Source organism: Haliotis rufescens, unplaced genomic scaffold, assembly GCF_023055435.1.
Source record: "Haliotis rufescens isolate VD_foot unplaced genomic scaffold, xgHalRufe1.0.p SCAF_19, whole genome shotgun sequence".
In the NCBI taxonomy this organism is placed as follows: domain Eukaryota; kingdom Metazoa; phylum Mollusca; class Gastropoda; order Lepetellida; family Haliotidae; genus Haliotis; species Haliotis rufescens.
In genome coordinates this window covers 13,827,748-13,845,152 of record NW_025963879.1, presented here as the reverse complement: position 1 = coordinate 13,845,152, position 17,405 = coordinate 13,827,748, and the positions used below count along the sequence as shown (strand labels likewise).

General features: G+C 39.5%; 1 protein-coding gene across 1 annotated transcript in view; it reads right to left on the bottom strand.

The window, feature by feature from the left end:
- LOC124148293 (guanine nucleotide-binding protein G(s) subunit alpha) overlaps nt 1-17,405 on the bottom strand; it is a 67,151-nt gene that overhangs the window by 20,485 nt on the left and 29,261 nt on the right. The window contains exon 5 of the mRNA XM_046519314.2: nt 16,080-16,177. Coding sequence (XP_046375270.1) covers nt 16,080-16,177 — 98 coding nt within the window. The remainder of the gene's footprint in view (nt 1-16,079; nt 16,178-17,405) is intronic.

The following is a 17,405-nucleotide window of genomic DNA, read 5'->3' as shown; positions in this document are numbered from 1 at the left end:
CAGAGATATGTTGATTATGTGCTCACAGAGCGGATTAACATACAATTTGCCTGCTGTACCTCATGTACTGCCTCACCCCTGCTGCAACTCTCCTGGGGTGAGACGCTGCCATTTCCGTTCCAGCTAATGTTGGCCTCTTTCTTCTTGACTGGCATCATGTGCATTTCTAACACTTACAGGTCCTCCTTACCCACCTCGAAGCACATGCAGCAGCAGCATCTGCTTTCACCCTGCATTACTGATCAGTCTACAAAAATGATGCAACACCTACTATCATGCTGCATCGGCAACTATCATGCTGCATCTGCTACTATCATGCTGCATCGGCAACTATCATGCTGCATCTGCTACTATCATGCTGCATTGTCTACCATAATGCTGCATCGGCTGCTATCAGGCTGTTTCATCTACTATCAGGCTGCATTGTCTACTATCAGGCTGCATTGTCTACTATCAGGCTGTATCATCTTCTATCAGGCTGCATTGTCTACTATCAGGCTGCTTTGTCTTCTATCACAAACCACCATTGCTGCAGCACTGTACAACTTTCAAGTTTCATCACAAGCATCCTTCATTACTGTCACCCTGCATCACCTACTATCAACCTTCAACACCCTGCATCACCTACTATCAACCCATATCACCCTGCATCACCTACTATCAGCCCATATCACCCTGCATCACCTACTATCAACCTACAACACCCTGCATCACCTACTATCAACCCAGAACACCCTGCATCACTGACTATCAACCCACAACACCCTGCATCACCTACTATCAACCCAGAACACCCTGCATCACTGACTATCAACCCAGAACACCCTGCATCACTGACTATCAACCCACAACACCCTGCATCACCTACTATCAACCCAGAACACCCTGCATCACCTACTATCAACCCACAACACCCTGCATCACTGACTATCAACCCAGAACACCCTGCATCACTGACTATCAACCCACAACACCCTGCATCACCTACTATCAACCCAGAACACCCTGCATCACCTACTATCAACCCAGAACACCCTGCATCACTGACTATCAACCCACAACACCCTGCATCACCTACTATCAACCCACAACACCCTGCATCACTGACTATCAACCCACAACACCCTGCATCACCTACTATCAACCCTCAACACCCTGCATCACCTACTATCAACCCACAACACCCTGCATCACCTACTATCAACCCACAACACCCTGCATCACCTACTATCAACCCGCAACACCCTGCATCACCTACTATCAACCCTCAACACCCTGCATCACCTACTATCAACCCATATCACCCTGCATCACCTACTTTCAGCCCACAACACCCTGCATCACCTACTATCAGCCCACAACACCCTGCATCACCTACTATCAACCAATTTCACCCTGCATCACCTGCTATCAGCCCACAACACCCTGCATCACCTACTATCAGCCCACAACACCCTGCATCACCTACTATCAGCCCACAACACCCTGCATCACCTACTATCAGCCCACAACACCCTGCATCACCTACTATTAACCCACAACACCCTGCATCACCTACTATCAACCCACAACACCCTGCATCACCTACTATCAACCCACAACACCCTGCATCACATACTATCAACCCACAACACCCTGCATCACCTACTATCAACCCACAACACCCTGCATCACCTGCTATCAACCCACAACACCCTGCATCACCTGCTATCAACCCGCAACACCCTGCATCACCTGCTATTCCATCAACCCATTGGGATTTTTGGTAAGAACTGGTCCCTGCAACCTATGCTGGCAGTAAGGGTGACTTAGTTGATTGGTGACTAAGTGACAATGTGTCTGAGTACCACATTGCACATAGTATCAATCAATGGACTCTGATATCAAGTCCTGTCCACACTCAGTAGACACAGTGGCCTCCTGATCCTCCCCTGGGACCAATAATATTAATATAGAATAATTCAAATTATTTTTGGTTTATTGTACAAACTATTGTCAACTTCTGTACAAAACCATTTTCTGAACATGAACTTGTCACAAATATAACAAAGCATGTCAAGCAGACAAGACTTTACAGAAAGTATCAAGTTGGCATGTTGTAACAGCTGAACATTTTGCAGCAAAACGATAAGGTTGTAGACAATCCATATTTGTATACAAACATGGCTGATTAGGCTGTTACAGTTTAACATGGCGAATTAGCTATCAGGCAATCTGAACCAATCCCCAATCTATGTGATAGATCAACGAGCATACTTGTAAACAGAAAATGCTACTTGTCGCAGGCTTTTACAAAGGACTCCTAGGCATTATCTCGACCAAGAAACAAACCGCGAAAGCACATATTTCTCTGTTCCATATTGGGCAGATATGCAGTGACATCATTATGGGAGACATGAACAATGTGGTTCACATATTTCACCCTTGTGGAAAACTTGATACTCCATGTGTCAAGCAAACACTTGATGCTCCAGGACCCTTTAACCCCTCACAGCACCATGACACTTTCTGATGGTGCTTGCAGGTGAGCCACTGAACCTAAAGACAGACATAACTTTTCATCATTCATAGTGAGTCAGTGAATTGGGTGTAATGCCGCTTTTAACAGTATTCAAGTTATATTGCAGTGTGTCAGCTTAATGTGGGAGGAAAGCCCGAATTCATTGAGGTCTCAGACGTTTACCACTTCGGTGAAACCCACGAGCACGGGTATGGTGCTGACAAACCTAGAAACATAATTGGGGCGAACCGGGATTTGAACCCACAATCATAGGTGTTTGGCCAGCCCAAGGGACGCAACTCTGCACAGCGAATCATGGCACCTTAGACGACTGGGCCACCCGTGCCACCCTTCACCATTCATACACTTACAGAAATTTGAATACTTCCTGAGAACTGGTGTACTCTGAAGGGTTAAAGAAATTTCTACTATACTGTGAAAGTGGATACTTAAAATGAGCCAATTCAGAAACATGTATTATTTAGTTTTCTAACTGTTTTAATGTAGACAATTACAGCTGAAAAATAAAGATTCTGAAATACATTATCTGCTTTTCAGAACAGATAATATTACAAGTGACGTCCCGTTCATGACTACTGCACTTATATAGCAACGTGCATATGCATGTGTGCTTGTACTAGTCCATACTAATAATGGTTTTATAGTACTAGCCCACTGACATACCATGCCACAGTTTAACATGGATACCCTACTGAGACACAGTGTAGCGACTCCGTGCTGACAAGTCCTTATGTTATCCCCTTAATGCTAGTGCCAGGCAGGGTAACAATAAGTAACATCTCTTCGGATCACGAGGCTGGGGATCGAACATCCCAACCATCAAGGCCAACCATGATGTCATGTCGCAGCAAGGCAACCTCACAACCAGCACTTCACATTGGGATCAGCCGACCTCCGACCCATAGATGCCAATCGGGATGAGGTGCAAGGCAATGACAATGATTAACATGACCTCAAACACAAATCACACACATGCAATGCAAACAAGCCTGACAGTATATCCCCCATCAATAGTTTCATATAATGCATATGCAGACAGTATATTCCCCATCAATATCTTCCAATAAGGCATATACTCGGACAGTATGTCCCCCATCAATAGCTTCGAACAATGCATATACTTGGACAGTATATCCCCATCAATACCTTCCAATAAAGCATATACTCCAACAGTATATCCCCCATCAATAGTTTCATATAATGCATATACCTTGACAGTATATCCCCATCAATACCTTCCAATAATGCATATACTCCAACAGTATATCCCCCATCAATAGTTTCACACAACCCATATACTAACAGTACATCCCATCAATAGTTTAATGCAACGCATATACTTACAGTACATCCCATCAATAGTTTCATATAATGCATATACTTACAGTACATCCCATCAATAGTTTAATACAACGCATATACTTACAGTACATCCCATCAATAGTTTCCTACAATGCATATACTTACAGTATATCCCCCATCAATAGTTTCATACAATGCATATACTTACAGTATATCCCCATCAATAGTTTCATACAATGCATATACTTACAGTATATCCCCCCATCAATAGTTTCCTATAATGCATATAAGTACAGTATATCCCCATCAATAGTTTCCTATAATGCATATACTTACAGTATATCCCCCATCAATAGTTTCATACAATGCATATACTTACAGTATATCCCCATCAAGTTTCCTATAATGCATATACTTACAGTATATCCCCCCATCAATAGTTTCATACAATGCATATACTTACAGTATATCCCCGACAAGTTTCCTATAATGCATATACTTACAGTACATCCCCCATCAATAGTTTCATACAATGCATATACTTACAGTATATCCCCATCAATAGTTTCATACAATGCATATACTTACATTATATCCCCCCATCAATAGTTTCCCATAATGCATATAAGTACAGTATATCCGCATCAATAGTTTCCTATAATGCATATACTTACAGTATATCCCCATCAATAGTTTCATACAATGCATATACTTACAGTATATCCCCATCAATAGTTTCCTATAATGCATATACTTACAGTATATCTCCATCAATAGTTTCCTATAATGCATATACTTACAGTACATCCCATCAATAGTTTCATACAATGCATATACTTACAGTATATCCCCATCAATAGTTTCCTATAATGCATATACTTACAGTATATCCCCCCATCAATAGTTTCATACAATGCATATACTTACAGTATATCCCCCCATCAAAAGTTTCATACAATGCATATACTTACAGTATATCCCCCCATCAATAGTTTCATACAATGCATATACTTACAGTATATCCCCATCAATAGTTTCCTATAATGCATATACCCTGATAGCAGGAAACATTGATTGTTCCCCTGTAACAAAGCTTGTGCATTTGTCTTGCAGGCAGAATCCTGCACATCTAGCAACAACACGAAACACTGATAGAGAAACACAATAAATTATTAACCTAATGATCTATTTTTAGCTGACAATGAGAAAGATTTGTGAATATTTGATGCTGTCTGGACTTTTCAAGGAGCAAGAGTTTATCTCCAATGTGGAGAGCCAGTCAAGAGAAACCACACTATGTATATACAAAACTGTCTATTCCTGTCCCAGTTAAATATAGATACCATTAATAAAATATAAAGTGGTGAATATTATTGTGGCTTACATTAACCTTGTCAAGCTGTGAATACTGTGGTATAATGTCAGTATCTAGGGAACTGCAGTGCGTCTGAATGAATTATTGATGGCAACTGCAAGCTGTATATGTTTGCTCAGTTCAAATATACATAATTCATCCAGTGTATTGTTGCTTATTATGAAGTGGCTGCAGGACAGAATATCTGAGATTCTCTTCCTGATACCACGGTGGTGATGACACTGCAGAAAAAAACAGCCAAGTCAATGTCAATGTTGTTGATGATGTTGTCAATGAATGTTGCTCATGTTGATATCAATGTTGTTGATGTTGCTGTCTATGTTGCCTAAGACAATGAAAATATGGTTGATGTTGTGAACAACAATGTTGAGGATGCTCATGCTACTGAACAAGATGAAGCCGATGTCAAGACGACGAAACTGTTATGATGACAATGTGACAATATTGTTGATGTCCATATTGTTTAAAAACATGTTAATTATGTATATGCTGACAATACTGATAACAATGGTGCTGCTAATTACTACAATGACAAGGATGAACTGATGAGTGTTGTATGACAATATATCACATCTTTCAGTATCATAATGACAATATTGCTGATGATGGGTAAAATCTTCACCGAGTTGATAATCGTTGTTGAAGATCCTGATTAATATGCTGTTATGATTAAAATGAGGATGAGGATAACGTTAAGATAACAATTAAGATGATCTGAAGTAGCTTGACTGCTCACACACCGCCTAATATTTCTATCACTTCCTCCTCAATTAAAAAAAGAAGCCAACATCTCAATAAATCTTCAAAGCAATGAATACTTCCTGTTAGCAAATATCAACCATCTAGCGTATGTACAACATTTCAACACGTCCACCCTCGGCAACATGTACAGTCTGTCCTGGAACACAGTCCTGTTATTCTCCTTCTCAACTCAGAAGAGTCTCCTGATCTACTTTTCCATGCAACAGAAATACATCCCGATGTCCCAACAGTCTCTGTCTGTGGCGTGTATTTTGAAGCTACCGCAGTGTATTTCTGGCTCACTTCTTCAGGGCACCTGTCCGCTATATAATAAACAGTAAAGAGTTCCCTAAGGGACCTCCCCTCCCCACATACTCTCAAGGCCTGCCTAACCAGACTAATAGTCACCATTTTAAAGCTCCACTGTCCGTTCATTTTTGAAACCAAATTCCCATTTCAGTTTTAGTGCTACTAGTAAATGTAATTAATTTCAAAACTTTCAATCAGAGTCAAGAAAATATTTACTTTAATGTAATTTAGCTGTGAAATTGTGATGGTATATTTCTTAGTATTTACATTCAAATAAAAAATAAACTACATAATTTGTAAATAGAAATCACTGATCAAATACAACTCAGAGCTTTACCAGTCAGTCTCTAATCATGCTAATATTTCCAAACAGAAATGAATTAATTACTTCTTAAATATAGAAAACTATCCATTTCTGTGTAAGAATGCTGTTTTATTCCACAGAAAGCATTATTACAGTCAATATCAATTGCACAAAATATTATTGAATAGTCACATCTTATCAAAAATCTCATTCAAACCTGCTGTTATATAGCAAAGGTTCTTCTTTCACCAAATACATAAAATATACAACTTTTTACATGCCTGTCAACTAGGTGCTAAACAAATGCACCATTAAAGAAAAATGACGCCTTTCTACCTAATGTAACTAAACAGAATTGTGACATCAGAGCCCAATAAAACATTAAAGAACAAGCCTTTGAGACTATGCAAATAAAACAAAAGAATGTTAAACCCTCCTGATTGGGTCTGTGTAACAAACAGGTGTACCACTGCCACCACCACAAAAGTAACACTAAATGTGTTTCAAACTGCAACTATGACAACACTTTCCAGGGTGTTTTTGTTGCCAAGAGACATCAAAACAAAGCAACAAACATCTAATGCCTGGAAATATCCCACACTTCCCCAGGAACCCTTTAAAGACAATATACACAGTGTAGACGGCTGTACTCTGCTGGGCTTGACAAGACATTCCTCGGTAGTGCGGTTTACAAATTGGGGGGTAGCTGTCTGTGTATGCTTTGTAGTAAGAGGGGGGAGTCAAGTTCAATAATGGTGGCCGCAACATACACGAACCTCCAAACATCCAACAAGGCAAACACTGGTTTGTTTGATATCCTGCTAAATTTAGCTCAGCCCATTGAAAGGGGATCTAAACTTAGAATTGACTGATGCATTAAATGAAAGTGTGGCAGCCTAGAGGGAAGGAACTCCTGATTGGGTGGGTGTTCATCTACACCTGTAGTATACACTAGCACACCCATGTAGATACTGGTGTATACATACCAGCTAGTATACAGCTATATACACTAGCACACCCATGTAGATAGTGATGTATACATACCAGCTAGTATGCAGCTATATACACTAGCACACCCATGTAGATAGTGGTGTATATATACCAGCTGGTATACAGCTATATACACTAGCACACCCATGTAGATAGTGGTGTCTACATACCAGCTGGTATACAGCTATATACACTAGCACACCCATGTAGATAGTGGTGTCTACATACCAGCTGGTATACAGCTATATACACTAGCACACCCATGTAGATAGTGGTGTCTACATACCAGCTGGTATACAGCTATATACACTAGCACACCCATGTAGATAGTCGTGTATACCTACCAGCTACTATACAGCTATATACACTAGCACACCCATGTAGATAGTCGTGTATACCTACCAGCTACTATACAGCTATATACACTAGCACACCCATGTAGATATTGGTGTCTACATACCAGCTAGTATACAGCTATATACACTAGCACACCCATGTAGATAGTGATGTATACATACCAGTTAGTATACAGCTATATACACTAGCACACCCATGTAGATAGTGATGTATACATACCAGTTAGTATACAGCTATATACACTAGCACACCCATGTAGATAGTGGTGTCTACATACAGGCTGGTATACAGTTATATACACTAGCACACCCATGTAGATAGTGGTGTCTACATACCAGCTGGTATACAGCTATATACACTAGCACACCCATGTAGATAGTCGTGTATACCTACCAGCTACTATATAGCCATATGCAGAAGCACAGACATGGAAGTAAGGATGTATGCATGCCTTATACCTTTATCTTTTGGGGGAAAGCTGTGTAGGTAGTATACAGCCATAGACCATAGTGGCAGCTAGTGCCATATATGGGCTTAGGTAGTGAATACATTTATTGCTGCCCTCATCTCTATCAAATAAACCCAAGACAGCTGGCTGTAAATATGACTGCAAGCGATGGGACTAAAGTATTCAGGCATCAACACCTTTACCACGTACACAGTTCACACTGGAATTCCACAGTCAATGCAACCAAATGTCTCACACAGTTCATTGCACGAAGTTACAAAGTCAGGAAATGACTGCTTTCTAAACATGTTTTAAGGATGTCTGCTTGTATTATTTTGTAATCACTGTGTAACTCAAACTTTCATGTTGTGAAACTAAGAAGCACAGATGACAACAAATATATCAAACAAAAGGGGAATTTATTGACATCGCATATGGCTACCGGTAAAGGCAAATATAACAGCAATGGCGCAAGGTTCTTAAGCCAAAACGTTGCTGCATTGTAATTTTCTTGTATGACCCCATAACACAGTGTGCTATCATAACACTGTATGACATCAAAGGAACAATGCTGTACATTAGATAAGGGAAATATGTATGTGGTTAAACTTTATTTTAAAATGCTTTCAACTATACACTTATGCAAATTTTAATATGGTGAAAGATGTCCTTCCCTTTATGCCTCTATTGTAATGTGTGCATTTGGCATCATAGTTAACAAGGTGGCTTGACACAATAAAAACACACTAATCTTCATTTTCTTTTCCTCGGAGCAATGAGATTAAATGAGAAAGAATTCAGAAAGATCTATCTTAGAAAAACAAGGTAAATACTCTCAACACAGACCAGCTGACATACTTAACATAACAAATTTATATCCTAAGCATATCGACATTCCTCTAAACATCATTCAACAACAGTGTACAATGGAGACCTGACTGCTGAATACCTTTGCACACCTACACAGTAATACCAAGCAATAACTGTATATTTCCAGCATTGAGCTTCCCAGAATAGCTGGTGTGTACAATTAGTCATCCCCTGTAGATGGTGGAGAGTTTGGAAGCTTACAATGAATGACAAGACTGAACAAGAAGCTGTGCTGGTGTCCCATTAAAAACACTTCTGTCCTCCTTTCTCTGAGAAGATTATTTCAATCTGTTTACACATTTTGTTTGCCTTGTCAGATAACAGGCGAAACTTAGAAGTATCCTAGATCTTATTTGTGAGGATCTACATAACAGCCACTTGACCTATATTTTAGATTGCTGAACACATCTCTTAAAGTATGATTGGAATATACAAGCATAATCATTTTTGTAAGACTTTCTGAGATTTGTTCTTAATTTTTATAACATAATACATGACTGTGTCTGTAAACAAATTATGAAAACTTTACATTTACAGAAAATGCTGAATCATGGCCCACTTAAAACATTAACATCTGCAGCCAAATATAGAATCAAATACTGAATACATGCGCTTCTACCATTACCTCGGTCAACCCTGGGCATATTATACTGAAAGTACAGTCAACATAACTAAGTAATACTGAATACTTGCGCTTCTACCATTACCTCGGTCAACCCTGGGCATATTATACTGAAAGTACAGTCAACATAACTAAGTAATACTGAATACTTGCGCTTCTACCATTACCTCGGTCAACCCTGGGCATATTATACTGAAAGTACAGTCAACATAACTAAGTAATACTGAATACTTGCGCTTCTACCATTACCTCGGTCAACCCTGGGCATATTATACTGAAAGTACAGTCAACATAACTAAGTAATACTGAATACTTGCGCTTCTACCATTACCTCAGTCAACCCTGGGCATATTATACTGAAAGTACAGTCAACATAACTAAGTAATACTGAATACTTGCGCTTCTACCATTACCTCGGTCAACCCTGGGCATATTATACTGAAAGTACAGTCAACGTAACTAAGTAATACTGAATACTTGCTCTTCTACCATTACCTCGGTCAACCCTGGGCATATTATACTGAAAGTACAGTCAACATAACTAAGTAATACTGAATACTTGCTCTCATCCTGTCAGATTTGGGTTGTGAACTTTTTCCTATACTGAACCTTACCATAATCCCCTGGGTGTGGTCACCTCACTGTTTATGAGAAAAACTAATGTGTAAAGAGATCTTGTTGATCGGAATATCTGGAGAAGAATTTATGTCAATTTTATGTCCTAATTGTTATTTTCATTCTGCTTGTTATAATCTTACATTATCAAATAAACAAAGTGAGTATTCCGGTAATATCACAGTAGTCAGCTTCATGTGGGAGGAAAGCCCGAAGTGATGCAGGTCTCAGAAGTTTACCACTTTGGTGAAACCTACGAGCATGGTTATGGTGCTGACAAAAGCTAAACAAAACAAGTTTTCATGGAATATTTCAATAAATAATACTCTGGTGTAATTTCTTGTCAATTGGCATGTTTCCAGCATCTCATGGCTCTTGTGCTAACAAATCCTTGAGTGAGTGAGTGAGTGAGTGAGTGAGTGAGGTTTTACGCCGCTTTTAGCAATATTCCAGCAATATCACGGCGGGGGACACCAGAAATGGGCTTCACACATTGTACCCAGAGTGAGTGAGTGAGTGAGTGAGTGAGTGAGTGAGTGAGTGAGTGATGTGGGGGGTATGATTAAGTATTGAAGTTATGGCATGAGATCAATGCGTGAGGAGAGCAAGGTAATTTGTGGTGCAAGTCCCAAGCCCACCAGGCCATGAAAGGATATTAATCTGGATGACTGGCATTCAAACCTGCATCCAGCAAAACATGGAAGATGGATAAAGAAACACGCGTCTGCAGCTTGAAATGACTGGCCTTTGATCACATGGCCACAAGTACTTAAACACTCAACATTTCAGTTTTTTATCAAAAATGATTAAAATATCCTAACAGAACACAAGTTGGTGTTACTAACACTCTGTACAATATGTTTTGAGATGACCCCTGGCTACATCTACAATGTTTTACAAGTCAACAGTAACGTATCATCTTGGATGAAGAAGACTATTGTCTATATTTACTCCCTTTAGCCTGAATCCATACTCCAAGTAAATAGCCTATCCTGACATCACCCCTGGCGATATCTAAAGACACACCAACTAAATGTACAAAACATGTGTTGAAATGGCCCCCAGCTCCCTCTGCCCCTGCAGTAAGCTTGGAGCCATCAATGCTCTTGCTAGAAGTGAAACTCAATCCCCAGCTATAAATAGAACACCTATAGTTGACGGTTTCTAAATTGGTACTGCCGTGACCTAAAATGCCCGCACTATAACGACAGCTGCAGATTCAACTGCATATCGTGTCTGGCCCTAATGCAAGCAGCTAGCAGCCCCGTGCAGCCTCTATTATAATGTGCAGCCTCAATAGAACAATGTAGGGATGACTGGAGCTAACAAACTCCTGGCTGAAATGGCTAGCTTGCTGAAGGCCACATACTTAAACTGGGACTGCATCTACAATATCTAGGGGCAATGAGGTAACCATATTAGCTAACAGCCAGCCTGAGGCTTCATAGCTGAGACAAGAAACTGCACATTATTAGATGATAGCATTAGCTGCACCAAGCTAGTCAGTCACTCTCTTAATTTATTGTTCTCAACAGCTGCAGAATTCCTCTCAACAAATGCATAGGTTGACAATATTGCCCTGGATGTTATGGACATTTGATAAATGTCTAGGCATCAAAGTTCACTTTATTGGAAAGAGCACATCGCCAAGTAATGCTCCGACATTTGAGTCAAGTCAAGTCAAGTATCTATTGTATCAAACATTAAAGGCAACCACATCAAAACTCTGTTATAAACCATTATGAGGTTATACAGGGGAGTAACAAAAATGCATTCATAATTTTGCATGCAAAATGGACCCAGTTTTGGTCATATATAATATAAATCGGTCATATTGAACAGCTAAATCATTTTGATACTGTCGCTCAAACCAAACACAATAAGAGACTATTTTATATAAAACAGAAATGATCAAACCTTTCATACCAGAATCAATATTGCACCGTCTTAACCAATAGCACTATATTTCAAAACCACAAGCAATAACCAAGTGTTTCAAACACAGTAAAAATTTTCAATATATAGCAACACTTTAATCTTACCAACGAGCAGCAAACAATGCATCATCTGAGAAAGTGATGACTGTCTCCAACAGCAACAGATGCATCCTTCTGACCAACAGCAATGACTGTATCTAACAGATGCATCCTTCTGACCAACAGCAATTACTGTATTTAACAGATGCATCCCTTTAAACAACACTGACTAATCCCAAACATCAACAGCAACTGATGCATCCCTTTCAACAACAATGACTGTACCCAACATCAACAGATGCATCCATTCTAACCAACAGCAATGACTATACTTAAATGCATCCTGATAAACGGCCTAGAGCAAAGATGATTAAATCAAACACCAACGCATCAACGATCACTTAACCCTACAGTTAACAGCACTGAAGACATTCTCACAAACAACAAAACCGCACCTCACAAACTAACAGCAAAACTGCACCTCACAAACCAACAACAAAACTGCATCTCACAAACCAACAGCAAACACAAACTGAAGCCGACACGACTCCCCACACTACTCAGTGCAGTGGCGGCTTCTTGCACACACAGTCCAGGCAGAAGCATACATTCAAACAAGCCATGGCACAAGTCAGGCAGATAAGGAAGGTAGAGGAGCATAAATGTCAGACCAACTCACTTCCTGGATGCTGACCTTGGATGCTGACCTTGACAGGGAGAGGGAGGAAGGCCAATAATACATGCCAGGAGCTAATTATAGGCACCATGTGAGCTCATGACCATGCAGGCCATGCTGCAGGTGTAGCCAGCCGAGTCCTAGCAATGGTTGACTGGGGCCAAACGTACTACAGCTGGTGCAAGTCAACTGTGTGACACTTGTACAGATCATGAAGGCTTGTGACCACATAGACTACCCACAAGGCAAACTTACATGCATATTAAAATGACGCCTTTTTCAACAACCACAGTTAGGAATTATTGTCTTGTTAATAAAAACCTGTGTACATGTGCTTGAGGACCAATGCCAGTGGAAGAAATAAAAGAAATTGCTAATGACTTTCATTTAGACTCTGATAAGTGGGGTAATACTGGTGAAACAGTTGGTATGTTAGAACAAAGGCAGATGGATCATATTGTCAGACAAACACAGCTTTCCATAACTGAAGACCTTTCATACAAGAAAGTACACAGGTGTAGACGGCAAGGTCTGAGATTTAATATCTGAAGACCTTTCATACAAGAAAGTACACACAGGCGTAGAGGGCAAGGTCTGAGATTTAATATCTGAAGACCTTTCATACAAGAAAGTACACAGGCATAGAGGGCAAGGTTTGAGATTTAATAACCGAAGACCTTTCATACAAGAAAGTACACAGGCGTAGAGGGCAAGGTTTGAGATTTAATAACCGAAGACCTTTCATACAAGAAAGTACACAGGCATAGAGGGCAAGGTTTGAGATTTAATATCTGAAGACCTTCCATACAAGAAAGTACACACAGGCGTAGAGGGCAAGGTCTGAGATTTAATATCTGAAGACCTTTCATACAAGAAAGTACACACGTGTAGAGGGCAAGGTTTGAGATTTAATATCTGAAGACCTTCCATACATCAAGTTAGAGGGTTAGGTATGAGATTTAATGACAAAAGGTTCATTTCACACTGGTGATGGCACAAATCCACTGAGCAGGATATTTAATCTAATTTCAACAATACAGAGACCAGGAATAGGTTGATATTGACTGTTATTAGCCATGAGATCAAATCAAGGGTTTCAAAAATTGAGTTCTAAAGCATCACTTACACTTGCCAAAGGGAAATGGTCTAAATTATCTATACTGCCCAAACCAATACAACCTACAAACTAAGGCCAAACTTACTGCCATTTTCAGATTTCAACTTCCAACAAATTATGGCCTGAGCCACTGATTCAAGATTTTTGTTCAATCCATCAAGTGATCGATGACAAGAATTCCGCCAAAATGAAAGTTTACCAGAGTTTCAATGATCAATTCAAAAGCAAAGTACTAAAGAATACATGTTGATCCAAGAAATCATATTATTCAATATAATTTTATAAACATGTATCCAAAAATAGCAGATTGTTGGAACTTCCAAAAAATATTGTCAAACTCTTTCTTATCATCTGCCATGGTCAATAATTTGGAACAAAACAAAAGCAAAAATGTCCTTGAAAACGTCTCATGTTGACTTTCAACAATGGGAGTGACATCTGAAAGGCTATGTAGCTCACCTGGCTAATCCAAATAATTCTGACCACAATGGTATGTATATCATATTGGAACTGAATAGTTACACACAAGGCTACAGACATATCAAAGAGGTAACAAATGCTTAATGTTTGTAAAGAGTGAACTGACATCCACTGACAATGATGGAGGACATGCAACTCCCTGTTAGAAACACACAGAGCCAGGTGAGCTTAACATCCCACCAAAATTCTGTAATATGTTTTGATGCCAGAGTATGAAGATCTTTATTCATCAGGTAATGTGTGACATATCGCAACAAAAGCACATAGAACAGTAGGCCATTTGTACTTTTAAACAAAATCCGAGAGTACAATCACTGGCTGAATAGTATGTACAGTATAAAAATATTCATGGACAATAAACACCACAACACCATGACATTTTGTTAAGTTATTCAATAATGGTGTGAAATTACATCAGAGAACGGTATCCCATTACTTTGATGAATTGTGAACATATCGTGTTGTTCAACAATCAGGCATTTAATATGAGTCCCGGCCATGAGATACGACTCAATACTCTCAGTATGACGGGAATGCACACTTCATTGTATTATCATTGTGTCTTTAGGTCGACTGACAACCACAGGCCCATTTTAAGAGAAGAGAAGTACAACTGCGATCTGGCATAGCCTCTTTATACCAGCAGGACCTAGTGTCACATGAGTGTCTTTATATAGCAGGGTTCCATAGTGGAATAATAGATATGGACACCAGCCAATTTTTCTCAAAGAACTGGAAGTATTCCATGTCACTCAGTGTTAAGAGCTGTTTAAAGGTTCTTCCATGCATAGTAATAAAATCTATGCTAGACTGACCTTGCCTTGCTTAAGGCCAAACCCATTCCAAGATCTTTACATCAGCCATGTTATGTCTATTGGCTATGTGAATAGAGGTTTAATAATATGTATCACATCACCTATTGCTATATGGCTATAGTTACAATGGCTCATACCAACAAGTATACAAATAAAAATATTTCTGAACATTATATTTATTGCACATAAATAAACATGAGTAATCTGGGAGAATTATGAAGTTTACAGTTGAAGGTCCAAATCTTTCAGACATTTGGTTGTGGTCATATCTGTGAAGGACAGCTGTTTAATAGGGACAAAGGCAACAGCATTATTATATAAACATCAATGCAACCCCAAAAGTGTGATCCATCCTTTAGCAGGCAAACTGGAGGTTTCCATCAAGGTTGTACACAAAATCAGCCAGGTCACAGTTGTGAGTTGGTCTACCCTGCTGGTCACATCCCCATCATATACTACCCATACTCAACAGCCATTGTGAACACCTAATCCCCACGTTCCGTAACCCGATGACCTGCTTCACCCCTACGTGATGTGGTACACTACTATGTCTGTACTTACTACTGGGCGCAGTCAATGAGTTGGTATTCATTTGACCGCTCGAAGCATCCCTGTACACCTTTGTCTTTCCACAGAAGCTCAGTGTGTTCATAAAATTCCTGAAACAAAAAATACAAATAATCAGCTGATGAACAGGAAATGATAATTGTTCATTGATACAGTAGACTGACAATGACACATTGATAAACAACAAAATATCCAAACATCCGTCACATGTGGCTTATTGGCATGGAATTCATATCAACCTTCACTCTTTAGAAAACTCTAACCCTATGTCAAGTTCCATGGATTCTTACAATATTTCAGTTGTATCACTGCATTTTAGCTTAACGCAAGAGGAAGGTTTCCGTAAAGAAAGAGGAAGGTGTACGTGTTGTTCTGTTTGGTGAAGCTCATATGCAGGACAAACTAAAGCTCATCATTAGGGAGAATCTGTAAAACTGAAACCCTGAACCACATATCCTGGCATGCAGGCTTTCTTACAGTGAGTGAGTGAGTTGGGATCAACGCCGCATCATTGCAGTTATATCACAGCATGTCAGCTTAATGTGGGAGGAAAGCTTGAAGTGATTGAGGTCTCAGATGTTTACCACTTCGGTGAAACCCACGAGCACGGGTATGGTGCTGACAAACCTAGAAACATAATCAGGGCTAACCAGGATTTAAATTCACAATCATAGGTTTCTGGCTTGCCGAAAGGACAAAACTCTGCACAGTGAATCGCAGCACCTTAGATGACTGGGCCACCCGTGCCCTCACTTTCTTACAGACACCGGAGTCATGGCACATGGACAACCAAGCCCGGTTTAGTGGTATGTACGGACAAAAGACAACGGCAACACTTGATTAGCAGCACATTTTCTACAATTGTTCCAACAATTATTACACAAAGATTGTCTTGTGAAATGGGGCCTTAAAAGTTACATGAAAATTAAGGAACAAGTAAATCCTTATTTTCAAAATAGCTGGGTTTGTTTAGTAGTTGTTAAGTAACGACGCACATCAATATTTTAGCTATATGACAGTGGCCTACAAATAGTCTGGTGCAGACAATCCAGTGATTAACATTATTGTATCAATCCACAACATCAAGGTGTGATAACATGCAAAAAACACACACAACCAAGCCTGACCACATGATATATCAAGTATTCTCTTAAAGGTTGCTGTGGACCATTTCTAACCCTAAATAGACTATGTGCAACAATACCATAATTTGTTCTTTCAACAATTTATCTTTTGAACAATTCAATAATTTGTTCTTTCAATAATATCTTTTTTAAATATTTAGGTGTATTTAGTGGCACAATCGATTGAACAAGAGAG